Source organism: Eptesicus fuscus, chromosome 13 (assembly GCF_027574615.1).
Source record: "Eptesicus fuscus isolate TK198812 chromosome 13, DD_ASM_mEF_20220401, whole genome shotgun sequence".
Taxonomy (NCBI): Eukaryota; Metazoa; Chordata; class Mammalia; order Chiroptera; family Vespertilionidae; genus Eptesicus; species Eptesicus fuscus.
The window spans coordinates 60837746-60852563 of record NC_072485.1 but is presented as its reverse complement, the minus strand read 5'-3'; the positions used below and the strand labels follow the sequence as shown (position 1 = coordinate 60852563).

General features: G+C 36.2%; 1 protein-coding gene across 1 annotated transcript in view; it reads right to left on the bottom strand.

Annotated features, from left to right (window-relative positions):
* The window catches only part of METTL15 (methyltransferase like 15), a 171504-nt gene that overhangs the window by 24146 nt on the left and 132540 nt on the right, over window positions 1-14818 (bottom strand). The window contains exons 3-4 of the mRNA XM_008148945.3: window positions 13647-13838; window positions 9622-9800 (exon numbers count right to left, since the gene is read on the bottom strand). Of these exons, the coding sequence (XP_008147167.2) occupies window positions 9622-9800; window positions 13647-13838 (371 nt within the window). The remainder of the gene's footprint in view (window positions 1-9621; window positions 9801-13646; window positions 13839-14818) is intronic.

Sequence of the window (14818 nt, the reverse complement as noted above, 5' to 3'; positions counted from 1 at the left end):
GAAAGTCTGTTTGATGCTTTACTGTCTCTGTATCTATCTTTTTGTTCATCCCTTTATAATGTTCTTTACTATCCATAAGTATTAAGCCGCATGTAGGTTTCCAAAAAAGGATACACATGTATAACTCACTGAAGATGCACTTGCTAGATACATTGTCTGTGTGTGTTTGTATAAAATCAGATGAAATAAATAGGAAGAACTGGAGATAATAGAACAAATGAGCACAAATAGGAAATAACTATTCTTGCTACATTAAAAATAATCAATACAGAATATAATAAAAGAATAAGAACAAGCGTATTTAAAAACAATAGAATTTTTAGGAATGACAAGTGAATTTAGAAATTCAACAAGTGGGTTAAACAGATTAGAAATATTTTAAGAGAAATTTAGTGAATTAGAAAAGGATCTTACCTGGATTGTAACACAGAGATACAAAGACATGAGAAATATGAGAACATGGTGAATAACTATTTGCACAGAACTCAAGAGAATAGGAGAAAGTAAATATGGAAAGAAATAATTTTTTATATTTCCAGGAATGAAGAAATGTTAAAGAAGCTCATTGTTTCATTAATGACCAAAAAAAAATAGAGTCACAACCCAGCATATCACAATTAAACATCAAAGATAGAAAAATCTTAACGGTAGCTAGAAAAAGACCAAGTATGAAATAATAACAATTAGATCTTTCATCAATCATAGAAATGCCAAGAGACAATGAAATCATACCTCAAAGCACTGAGTAAAATTAATTATAAACCTTGTAACTCTATACCCAACTAAGTTGTCATTCAAAAGTTAGGTCACAATAAAGATACATTTAGACAAAGTATGAGAATGGAGCCTCATTAAAAATGTCTCCAAATATGTACTTGGGTAAGAAGGAGAATGATCCAAGAAAGAAGTGGTAATTTTAAGCTAAGAAAGAAAAAAAAAAGTAAACATGTCGATATATGCAAAAGGCACCAACTGTGAAGACTACTAACTAGTAAAAATCTCTTTTTTGTTAATTTTGAGGTGAAAGCTTTGCCTTAGTCACTTACGTTCCTTCATTAGTGCCTAGCACAAAGTGGTCTCAGTAAATACTTGATGATTAAATGAATATGGAATATGTATATGAAATAAGTATATCACCTCAATGTTGGGTCAAATTCCCTGCTTTGCTAATGAGGAAATTGGAAATATAGAAGACTAACATAGTATTGTATGACATACTGAACCTGATTTACCCCTAGAGAACAGGAAAGATATTACAAGTGTCAGGAAAATTATTATAGTTTCTCTTATTATTGTAGGTCTGAGTCTACAGACCAATAGAAAGTGCCCATATGCTGAAGAAATTGGTTGCTTATAAGATTTTTCTCTATTAGTTGTCTCTAGGCCCCCACCCCCTCCATTTTCTAAACATCACAAAATTATGAAGTGGACATTCACTTTTCATTCAAAAAATAATTAAACAATTTTATAAGCCTAATTCTGTATCAGGTCTTAAGGATGTAGCAATGAAGAAGACATGCCTAATTCTTGCTTTCATAGAGTTTATAGTCCAGCTGATAAGAAAGTCATTAAATGAGTTATTATACATTAGCAAAATGTAGAAAGTCAGCAAATGTATCCTATTGCTTACTGTGTCTGTCCTACATGCTATTATATGAAACACACATAAAAAAGATGATCTGTGCTCCAGTTTATAATATGTGATTCCAAGTGATTAAAAATATGTGAGGCAATATAATGATGTAATGATTACAGGGATAAAAGAAATCAAAGCATTTGGGAAATAGTGAAACTACTAATACTCTTCACAAAAATAGAGAAGGGAATGGTAAGACATAAAAAGTTAATGTAGATTTCTCTATTTTAAATTCTGAGAAAAATCTTTTCTAGATATTCTATAATTTTTCAATTCAGCACAAAGCAAAAGATGATAGAAAATAACTTGGAAGTGTTATTCTTAATTTTTAGTTATGATTAAAATTTGGACATAAAACTTTTTTTTATCCATTATTCCCCCCTCCCAGCACTAGAAATATAATATTTGATTTTTGACAACCTAGTAACATTTGTGGTTCTCTTCCTTTGACATTCTTTTGGCATGATTTGAACATTTGATACTTTGAAAATAAAAACAGATGCTTTCTTCAAAGAACATTCCCAACATACAAAAATAATAGTCAATGTCTGAAATGACTACTTTTGTGGAATAGTACTGCACATTGTTGATCCTCTCAGTACTTTTTTGGGGGAAACAAACCCATGTCATTATACTTACCATCTCGACAAAATCTAAATCATGTCAATTAAAAAAAACACACAAGTTGTTAGTACAATTAATATGTAAAACTACTTGATCTTGGTTCTCAAATGGAGAGCTCTTACAAATATCTACCACCAAATTCTTAAAACTTCTGAGTAATAGTTACAGGAACAAATAATCTTTCTTCTTCTTTTTTAAATCAATAGAGAAGAACAAAATGACCAGGCTATTTGTACAGATCTTTACAAAATTAATACCAATGTGAAAACTGCTAATGTGCAGAACATACAATGCCAGATCACTTTAATTTTCACTTGCATAAGCACACAAAGTATAAAGTAATAAGAAGTGGAGTAAAGAGGTAAAGGGATGCATTTCCTTTTTTTATGCCATAGATGAAATTTGAAATGCAGTCAGAATCAGGAAGATCTAGAGGACTTGGCTATGCTGAATTACTAATTTACTAAGAATCAGACCCAACTAAAGGTCACATTTAGAACAGAGGATCCCAAGATAATGAGGGAATTCCAGGCATTTAGAAATGTATTGGGTCCTGGGATTGGACGCTGTATTGTCTGTCTTTTATTCTCTTCAACTGGCTGAAATACTACCTGATTATTTTTTGTTCAAGAGTTCTGCACTTGATGAGTTTCTATTGGATGTTAGGGACTTTTCTTTAAATAACCATCACTTCTCCCCCAAAAAGGCTCTACTCAAAGGTCTCAAAGTCTGTTACTTCTACCCAATCTCTCTCTTCAATAACTCAAACCCTTTTGCCACATCAAAATCAATTGTTCCCTTCTTTAGTTCTCATACTTTTTTGTTCATGATTCTATTATATACAGCACTTATCTCAGGACAATAGAAGAAGTTGCTTGTATGACTGTGTCCAACATGAGTATGTGAGATCCTGGAAGACAGAGCTGTCAGCATTCTCCAGCAACAGTTCACGCTATATCTTTTTTAAAAAAATATACTTTTACTGATTTCATAGAGGAAGGTAGAGGGAGAGATAGAAACATAAATGATAAGAGAGAATCATTGATTGCCTGCCTGCCTGTTGCACCCCCCACCCCCACAGGGGATGGAGCCGGTAACCCGGGCATGTGCCCTCACTAGGAATCAAACTGTGACCTCCTGGTTCATAGGTCAAAGCTGAACCACTGAGCAATGCTGGCCAGGCAGTTCATGCTGTTTCCTAATCATCAGTAAGGGATCTAGAGATGGGTTACAAATAGGAGCACAAAGTCTAGAGTGATATTACTAGCTTTCAATTCCAGCACTACTTGAAAAGAGACAAATTACCTAGCCTCTTTGTGCTTCATCTGTAAAATAAGGATAAAATCCATCTGCCTGATGGATTGTTGTTCTTATTAAATGAGTTAATACATGAAAATAATTTAGCATAGTGTCTAGGATTCACTAAGTATTAGCTAACATGATTTATTATTATATTACCATTATAATTATTAAATTAGGCATGGCCACATCATTTGGGATTGAAACATTACCAGGTCCACACTTGGCACTTTCAACTAAGAATAGCCAAATTTCTTTTAGGAGAAAGAAAGATTTTCAGGTTTTTGTTTCTCCCCCCCGCTCCCCCCCCCCACACACACACACATTTAATTCTCTCTTCTGAGTTGGATTCATTGTACAGAATGTCTCTTGGAAAGTTTACTTATTAAAATAAGAAATAAGTTTACTTATGAAATGTCACTTGATAATTTAGTTGGCATGAAGTTACCATGCTAACACGCACTGTGTATAGCAGATTGAACTCAAGAGATTTAAAGTGACAGAAGAATAAGTGCAGTAGCACAGGCAGTGGCAGTGGTGACTGTGACTCACTGGCAAGCCTTCTAAACTTGACAGTAGGTGTGACCATACCATTTTCCACCAGGGCAATAACTGAGCTCTCTGACATCATCATTTATTTCTTAATCATGGCAATGCTAATATAAAGAGTGCTTTATGGAGAAGATGGAGGAGGTAATATGTAGATTGTTGAAATAATAAAGGGATGGTAATCTAGTCTGATTAATTTCATCAGGAAAAAGTTTATGTTCCACTAAAGTAGGATAGCAATGTCTACTGATGAATGTTTTATTTTATTTTTTCTTTTGAAGGCTGTTGAAAACTGCCAAAAAAAGACAGTGATTTCAGATACAAGTTGAGGCACAAGCCTCCAATGCTACTGTGAAAAAGATACTCCTTACATGCACCAATGCAGAAAATGATTATTACTCTCTTTGCTAAAAATCCCACAACTTCTATAGGAAGAACATCTTGGAATGGAAGTATCAGCTTATCACCGATCACACTGTGTGGCTATGGACAGGTATTCCTGGGGAGAAATCCACACTCAGGGTTCTGTCTGGTGCACCTGATTGAGCTCTAGTTCTGGATAAGAGAGAATGCAATGCGTACAGTGTATTTGCACTTTAAAATTCACAGAGAACTTTCCAATAATTGGTCATAGCAAGAATTAGCTGTCCCTATTTTCCAAATGAGTAAATGAGGATCAGAGGACATAAGTGACTTACTCAAGTTCACAAAGCAAATGAAATAAATAGAATGTGAGGATTTTTGAGTCCGTATCTTGGGGAATCTCACTTATTCCTCAAGCAACTTTAATTTATACTGAGGACTTTGATGCTCAGGGTCTCCCTTCTCTTCAAAGTGAAGAGCAGAATATACTTGATTCTCAGTAACAATGAACAACTTAGACTTTCCCCACCTTTTTTCTCATTTTACTTTGGCTGGGAATGTACACATCTTTTTTATTGATTTATTTGTTCAACAAGCATTCATTAAGCTCTAGCCATGTACCTAGTTCATGAGTCAGAATAAAATTTGCATGAAAGTTTCAGGCAAAGAATAATAAGTATGCACATTTTAATCAACAATAATTAAATATATCTAAAAAGCTTCCCCATCTCCTTTTACCCACTCAAAAATCTACACTAATAAAAGAGAAATCTGCAAATTAACCATCACTCTGCTGAGTCAAGCCACGCCCACCAGCCAATCAGGAGTGAGTATGCAAATTAACCCAACCAAGATGGCAGCTGGCCACAGAGCTGGAGCAAGTAGGAGGCTTGGGTTGTCCTGGCAATGGAGGAAGCCAAGCTTCCTGGCTGGCCATGGCCTCCGCTCAAGGCTACAAAGTTTCAATTATAGAAGATAAATAAATCCTAGATACTTGCTTCCAGCCGGCCCTGGCCTCTGCTCAAGGAAGTGCTGGAAAAAAAAAAAAAAAAAAGAAAGAAAAAGAAAAAAAGGAGGGACTGGGACTTTGGGTCACCGGGGGGTGATCAGGCCAGGATGGGATGGCAGGGGCCATTGGAGGTAAGCAGACCAGCAGGGGGGCCAGTTGGGGGTAAGCAGGCCATCAGTGGGGGTCAGTTGGAGGTGATCAGGACAGCGGGGGGGGGGGTAACAGTTTGGAGTGAGCATGCCAGCAGCGAGTCAGTTGGGGGTGAGCAGGCCAGTGGGGAGGGAGGGTGGGGGCGAGAAGGCCAGCAGGGGGGGCGATTGAGGGTGAGCAGGCCAGCAGGGGGGCCGTTGGGGGGGATCAGGCTGGAGGGGGGGGCATTTGGGGGCAAGCAGGCCGGCAGCAGGGGGCAGTTGGGGGCGAGCACACTGGCACGGGGCGCAGTTGGGGGTGATCAGGCTGGCGGGGGGGGCATTTGGGGGCAAGCAGGACGGCAGTGGGGGGTAATTGGGGGCGAGCAGGCTGGCAGGCAGAGTGGTTAGGGGCAATCAGGCAGGCAGGCAGGCAGGTGAGCAGTTAGGAGCCAGCAGTCCTGGATTGTGAGAGGGATGTCCAACTGCCGGTTTAGGCCCGATCCCTGTAAACCGGCAGTAGGATATCCTTCGAGGGGTCCCAGATTGGAGAGGGTGCAGGCCGGGATGAGGAACACCCCCCACCCCGTGTATGAATTTCGTGCACCGGGCCTCTAGTTGATATTATAAGCCTCCTGTTATTTTTTCATTATCTGTGAATTAATTATCTATTTTGTGAATTTGAATCTAAACCCCAATGATCTGAAAAGTGATTGATATATTTGATTTTGGCATCAGATTGGAAACTGTGAGTGAATATCAATATTATTTTAAGAAAAAAATAATTGGTAGGGTTATGTTTGCTAAACAAAAATAACAATGATCATCATCATAAGTATTATTCACTTCCACTTCAAGATGAGAAAGATGAAGTTCTGTTCAAGTTTTCATAGAAAGTAAGTTGTAGACCAAAAGTTAAACTAATATAGTTTATTAAACTAGATTTAATTTAACAATTAAGATTAAATGGTGATTTCCTTGATGTATTGACAGAATGGAAAGAGCAACGGAATACAGATTAGCTCTTACATAGAATATGGACAGCTTATTGAGGAAAATAAATCAGACTTCTTACTCAAAGAGATGTCTAGCATCAATCCTGTTTTTAAAGCTACACAAATCAAATATACATTAATTCTGCAAAGTCTGGACTACAGCCATTTTTTCAAAATTAAGTGCATAAGTCTTTTTTTCTTTTTTTGCTGAAGAGCTTGAGAGTTTTAATATGTAGTTTCCCATTTTTTAAGATATTTAATTAATAAAAATATTTTATCAGAGTTTTACTTTTATTCACAGCATCCCTGAAGAATGAGGGAGGAAATAGATATTATTTCACTTTGAAGATGAATAAACTAAAGTACTGGGAGGGCAATGTGTTTTTCTAATTTATTTTAGTGTTGATATTGGACCATATTGGTATGGGAGAGTCATGGTTCATGAGACCAAACATCAACTTTTTACTAACACTGATGTTATTTCACTGACTACAAACTTTGTAAAAGCAGAACCTTTCTGATCTATGTGCATTTTATTTATTTTATACATTAACCTTGAAAAAGTAGTTATTAAATGCCTTCCCAGGTAGGAAACTGTGAGAAGCACTGTGGGCTCAGTCATGAGTAAGGAAGTCACAGCAGTGGCCTCACAATATGTATCAACTAGAGGAGTGCATCTAATAAAACTATGATCCACATGTTATCTTCTATAGCAACATTAAAAGACAAACAGGTATAGTTAATTTTAATACTGTATTTAACACAAAAATATTGAAAACATTACCATTTCAAGGTATAATGAACATGCAAACTTTTTAGATACATTCAATTTGTTTCTCATACTAAGTCTATATGTATATATCTATCTACATTATATAATTCTACACTTGCATCAGCTTTTTCTACTTGCCACACAATCATAACTTCAGACTACAATAAATAAGAAGGTTTTTCATTACAAATATAGGCTTCTTAAACCATGTTGTTATTCAATCACTTACTAGTCTATAAGCTTCATGAATACAGAGGCTCTATCTGGTTATCTCCCCAAACTATTCTTAGTACTCAGTATAATGCCCTGGTATATAGCAGCCTCTCTCGAATCACTTTTTTAAATAAATGAGCTTTAAAATGTAATTTCATTGTTCTATTTTCTCTTTATTAAAGAATTCTATCATCATCAATAAAGTTTTATTAGAGGCTCATATGAGCCATAAAAATACTCATTAGAGAACTCAAATCTTTTAGTGGCATTTACTAAAATGGGGTTTTATATACACACATATGAATATTATCACTTTTACTATATAATTTGTCATAGCCCCAGTATGTTTTTCATATCATATCTTCCTGAAAACACTTACATTGTTTCTATTCTACATCTTCATGTAACTTCTATCTAAACAGTGTTATTTCCCCAAGTTTGCTGAGGAGGAACCTGAGACAGAAAAGTTATTTTCTTAAAGGCAGATTCCCAATTATGCCTCAAATTCACGAGCTTCCAAACTCTAGATTAGTACTGACGTTGCCATAAATTAGGCTGTACCTTTGAGGAAACTGTTGACACGCTCTGTGCCTCAGTTTCTTCAGTTACCAGATAAGGTTTTTCCACTGGATGACCTCTAGAATACCCTCTAGTCCCAAGTCCTCATTTTCAGCACCAGAAAATTCTGGACTTTCTTGTGAATAATAATAATAATAATAAAAATGTGACTTTTCACTGCTCTTTCCAATATGAGAGACAGAACTAGTTAATGTCTGATGGAAAAGATAAGGTGCCAACATGTGAGTATGGAGTGGGGAAAAAGAAAGGGAGACGAGATGAGGGTGAATTTAATGTTAGCCTGCTAGTATAAACTCTTTATGGGGAAAAATACCATGAAATATTTTATGTTGCACAACCTACGAGAATTTTGCAATTTCTTGCCTTAAGGAAGTTGCTCAATGTTAAATTTCAAGGGCCTTGAGGTATGCTACTTAAAAAATTAAAGACTTAGTCAACTTTTTATATTTTATTAGCATAACTAAAAAGAATATAGTTTTATGAAATTATGTAATAAGACAATTGCTATATGATCTTTAAATCTTGACCTGAATAAATGCATAATTAAGTTTTATTCCTTAAACTATGGATAATATTAACATAGAGGCAACCAAAACTAGGAGCTTCCTATAAGCTTTTTCCTATGTCTTTAGCTATTTAATTAACTTAAGAGAAACCACTGAAAAGAAATCTTAATACATTTGGTAAATAAAAAGATGTACGGCTTCAGAAGGTCCAAAAAGACAAATAATTTACCACTGGAATTCTGTGAAATAACAACTGCAGAAGTTGTATTTTTGTCGAGGGAAACTTTCATCATGGAATACAGCTGTGAGACAACTTTGGCTTCAAACAGAAAGGCTATAATAAAGCGCCTCCTAGCTAGACTTAGGTTCAAGAGGTTTATGGTGGCAAACAGCAAAAAAAGATGAAATGTTTCAATAAGCCCCTCAGGCTGATTTAGTTTAGCATTCACAAAGTGGAATAACCTATACATCACATACCCTTTGTTAGCCGGTTGTTTAGAATAGATGTATGAGTCACTGGATTTTATTTTAGCAGTTGGGCAATGCAATTCTCCTTTCACCCAAAATATTAAAATGCAGAAATGTGAAACTGAAAGGTAATCTCAGATCTTATACAGGATGCTTATCAAGCACTGTGATGAATCAAGAAATTTTTCTGCTCTTGTCATTCCACGTTTCACCTTGGTAGGCACAAATGATAAATTATCTCATGTAAAAAAAAAAACTATTATTAAACTAATCAGCAAACTACAGTATATTTTAAAATTGTGTGTGGGGGAGAGGTGTTGGGGTTGAGGAGGAAGCTTGCAAAACCAAAGATTTTAAGCAAGATTCACTCCTGCATGATTTTAAGTATAAATGAAACCCTTTGGGAGTTTGGGGAATTAATATATATATATATTCTTTTTTTTCTTCCTCTCAGACACTGTTCAGAATTAATGAGGGTACCTGCAACGATGCTGGCAAGCTGCTGGGTTCTGGTTATGGGGTAGATGCTGCGTGCCTGAACGATCGCTGAAGCGATTTTCTTGGCATGCCTCTCCTCCCCGTATGTTCTCAGGATGGATGCAAGTGCCTGTTGATCTAAAGCGTTCACAACATCAGCTGCAGTGGGCATGTCAGGGTACCTACGCACAAGAAGAACCAATTAGTTCATTGACGTCAGTTTCATTGACAAGAGGTGAAACTTCAGAGTACTGAGACATAAAGTCAGGCATACAAACATAGGCTAAGAGAGCTTCTGAGGTTTTTAAAGTCAGAGACTGAAGTCTTACAGGGATAAAATAAGCTTTCTGTCATTAGGGCAAGTGGGGACTCTGTGTGTGAGGTTCGTCAAGGTCAAGGGCATCAGGAAATTAAAATAGTTTACTAACTTTTAATTCACAAAGAAGTGACTGCTCATGCAGATTTCCCCTAAACTAAAATAGCAGAAATATATGGATTTAGTTTGTTCAAAACTTAAATTGTTGCTTGAACTTTTTTTCTGTACAGAAGAAACAAGGGTACTGACTTTTACCTAAGTGAGCCTCAATCTCAGGAACTTAAATAAACCCGAGACTGTCCAGTAACCAACTACTTATATTATTGGAGTACAAACTGACTTAGAAAATCATTACAGGAGTCCCACCTTATCCCAGGGAATACATCCAAGACCCCTAGCAGAAACTTGGAAAACCACGATAGAACCGAGTCCTATACATACTGTTTTTTCCTATACATACATACATACATACATACATACACTCTATTGCACCTCTTTGGTGTATGCAAATTACCAGCATCACTACTCTTGCACTTTGGGGTCATTATTAAGTAAAATAAAGGTTACTTGAACACAAGCACTGTGATACCACTTTAGTTGATGATAACCCAAATGGCTACTAAGCAACTAATGAGTGGTTAGCATATATAGCAGAGATATGCTGGACAAAGGAACAATTCACATCCCAGGCAAGAGAATGTGGGATTCCACAAGATTTCATCTTGCTCTGCAGAATGGTGCGCAATTTAAAGCTTATGAATTGTTTATTTCTGGTGTTTTCCAATTAATAGTTTCAGGCCATGGTTGACCTCAGGTAACTGAAAGGGAAGAAACTGAAACCAGGGATAAGGAGAACTACTGTACAAGAAGATACTGCTGGTCAGCTTCCCTCACAAAAACTAGAACAATCTTAATGATAATAAAGTGTATTATTTCAAATGTTTAACAATATTGGCTTCTACCTCCATGACAAAAGACATCATGAAATAACACTTGGTAATCAACAAACAGTACTAAACAAGCCTAGATGGTAATTTCAGGTGAAGAAGACAAAGAAATATCAAACTGTGCCCAAATAAATCATAGTACCAAGAAACAGAATTCACTTTGTCAGACCGGCTTAACTTACCTTAGAAAAATGGATCCAGGAATTCTAAGTGATGAGTTAACCAAGACCTTACTTATTAGAAAGATAGCTTTGCTAATAGTAGTTACTACTCCTGTAGTTAATATATTGGATTGATTGTTGGTACCACATTGTGAGAAATTTAAATAACAAAGATATGGCATCTTTAAGATCTGAGGATCAGATCAGATTTAAGAAACACTTAAATCCTTCCTTAAATATACTTCATTGCACCTCATTAGAGTGCCTAGATCCTCCAGGAGAAAATTTTGTTGTCCTTGGCTTGTACCCTATTTTGCCATAACCTTCATCTCTCTCTCTCTCACTTCCTCTCTCAAGTCTTGTTTTTGTTTTTTTCCTGCCTGCCATGGCACCCCCAGACCAATGAACATCCTATACAGTAGTCTGGTTTCTATCTTTAGAAATAGGCTTTGCTCCTTCAATAATAGCTTTAAGGATAAAGATTTGGTCTTTAGAGTCAAACTGAATGTTTAGAATCCAGGCTTTACTATTGAGTAAGCTTGTAATATAGTGGAGCCTCAATTTCCTCAATTTCTAACCTGTGAATGAAAGTAACAATGCTTACCTCATAGAATTGTTGAGAGTTAAGGGTGCAAATAATCATAAAACACATAATATCATAGCCCATAGGGAAGCTCAATGCCTGTCCATGTCCCTTAGATTTTTCCCCTTCTTGGATTTGCCAATCATCATTTTTGGCATAATCAACTAAATCCCTGCTAGATCTTACCTAGTTGTGAATTCAACTGCCCAAACCACTAAGTATTAGAGTGAACCTTGTGAACGATGATAAACTCAGACTCCATAGTATGGATTTCACCTCAAATCAGACAGTTCTAAAATTAGTATGGATGTACTTAGCAATTTTTGATAATACCTTTCTACTTTCAAGTATGAAAATAAAAAATATTTTGCTCAAATATAGTTCAGTGGAAATAGGCATAATTTTATTTTATCTAATGTTAGTGCTACAAGGCCAAAGGGGGAACACACTGTAAGTCAGAGGACTTCTAGGAGGCTTCAGAATAGACATTTATATGGTGTAGAAGTCAAGATACAGCCCTAGCTGGTTTGACTCAGTGGATAGAGTGTCGGCCTAAGGGTCCCCGGACCAAAGGTTAAGGACACATACCTTGGTTACAGGCTCCTCCCCGGCCCGGGCCGTGGTTGGGGCTCCTGCAGGAGGCAACCAATCGATATGCTACTCTCACATTGATGTTTCTCTCTGTCTTTCCTTCTCTCTTCTACTCTCCCTAAAAAACAATGGAAAAATATCCTCAAGTGAGGAATAACAAAAAGTCAAGATACAGAATCTGTCCCCCACACCAACTTAATAGGTTAAGGAATTTCATTGGTCTTCCAGAGATCACGGACTTACAAAGAAAATATTAACCTAAGTGAGAATTCATTTATTGCCTTATAGTGAAGACTACACCTGACAACAGGGCTATACCCACAGGTCCTTGAACCTGTGATTTTTTTTCTACTACATGAAACCTTATTATAATAACCTAAAAGCTGTTGTTGAATTTGGGCTAGCACAAATTAAACTATGCTGTAAGATTCTAATGTTCAACAGCAACAGGTTAAGAAAGCCTGTTGCATCCACATTCAACACAGGAACATATCAGCCTCCATGATTTGACTGATCACTTCCCCTCTCCCATAACACCACTTGGATTAGCGATGCACTTGTTTATATCTCTGACTCTTCTTTTTGTATAAATTCATGTGAACCAACTCCCACTTTCTGAATGGCACATACTTTCTCCAGATCTGTTAGTATCTGTGGCTAAGTTATAGTCTATGCTATCTCAAAAGAAGCCTACCTGCTTTTTAAGATATTTTTTCAACTCTAATCTCATCCATTACATATTAAGAGTTTAATTCTCAAAGGCAATCTTATTGTCATGTTCTTAGGGGAGAATCTCAGGAACCCTGATTCTCACACTAAAATTTGCTGACAAATCTTTACATTAACAATATGGGGGCTTACTACTCTTAACTAGAAGCTTTGTTCATTGTATTTCAGAAGGCATCCTCCTTAGCAAGACATCAAGAACAGCCAAAATTTGCTTGAGATTTTAGTACCTCTGCTAAACCTCAATCTCCAAACATGAAAAAATATTTGACCTTCACTATTAGTCACTGGTTTTTAAAAGATTTTTATTATTTTCTTTTATGATCACATTCTTCATTCTATGAATGCCAACTTGAGCAAAGAAGGTTTAAGACTGAGAATAAAAAGACTCTGACAAGTATGGGTCACAATCTCTGTTAAAAGGTCATATCAAAGCACGACTATCCATAAAAAAGATCATCAGTGTGAACGTTATCCTCCTCACTAGTTTGTGTAGACAGCAATGGTTTTTCTTTCAGAATCCCAAATCTAGAGAAACACTAAAAACTTTAATGAGTATCAAACAAAACTGATTTATTATATATGGATAGTGTTGGGTGTGGGTGTGTAATGGGAATTCTGCAGTCTTAAAGGGAAATTAAATTCAGAGTGCTTTTGAGAAATCGATTTCTTGTTGTGTGGAGAAATGCTTTATTGATACTCACCTGTCACCATCCATTCTCATGTCCAAAGGGCCATCATTCCGAAGGGAAAAACCTCTTTCAGGAGCATCAAATTGCATGGAGGAACATCCAAGATCGAAAAGAACTCCATCCAACGTCCCTGGCTGCACTCCATCTTTCATTAATAAGCCTTCGGCCTGGCTGAACTGGCCTAGCATAGCTCGGATCTGTTTACTGTGGACAAACCCAGGAGATGGAGAAAACACTGCCGTTACACAAAAGTCTTTTCTAAGGTCTATGGTCAATGGAAGCAGCACATCCTATTATTAAATGATTTAACCAATACACATTTACTAAGTGCCAACCACACGCTTAATACTATATAAAGAAAGGTAGGTATGGAAACTCTACATCTTTCATTCCAACACCAGAGTTGATTTAATGTAATTTTATTCTTGCTAATGAACACAATTTGTTTTATACCTTTGTGAAGGTATACAATATGTTGATAAATTTAAAAATCTCCTTTGTCAGACCAGGTATTTCATTTTTTTCTTTAAAAAATATTAAATCTATGTGTCAGGAAAAGAAGCATATACAAATCTATAAAAAGAATAAATTTAGAGATAACAAATGCTGGTAAGGATGTGGAGAAAAGGGAACCCTTGTGTACTGTTGGTTTGAATGTAAACTAATATAGCCACTGGTATAGAGGTTCCTAAAAAAATTAAAATTAGACCTACCATGTGATTCAGCAATTCCTCTTACAAGAATATATCCAAAGGAAATGAAAACACCATTGTGAACAGTTATCTGCATCCCCCCCCCCCATGTTTATAACAGCATTATTTGCAATAGCCATGACATGGAAACAACTTAAGTGTCCATCAGTGAATGAATGGATAAAGAAGTTACAAAATATTATTCTGCCATAAAAAAATAAGAAAATCATGCCATTTGCAACAACATGGATGAAATAATGCTAAGTAAAATAGTTAAGAAAGACAAATTATGTATGATCGCATTTATATGTGGAGTCTAAAAAAAAGAGGAACCCAAATTCATAGAAAAAGAGATCAGATTCATGGTTATTAGAGGCAAGGGATGGGATAGGGATTTTGGATGAAGCTGGTCAAAAGGTACAAACTTTCAGATAAGTAAGTACTAGGGATGTTTGTACAACTGATTACTACTGGTAGTTTACACGGATGTAT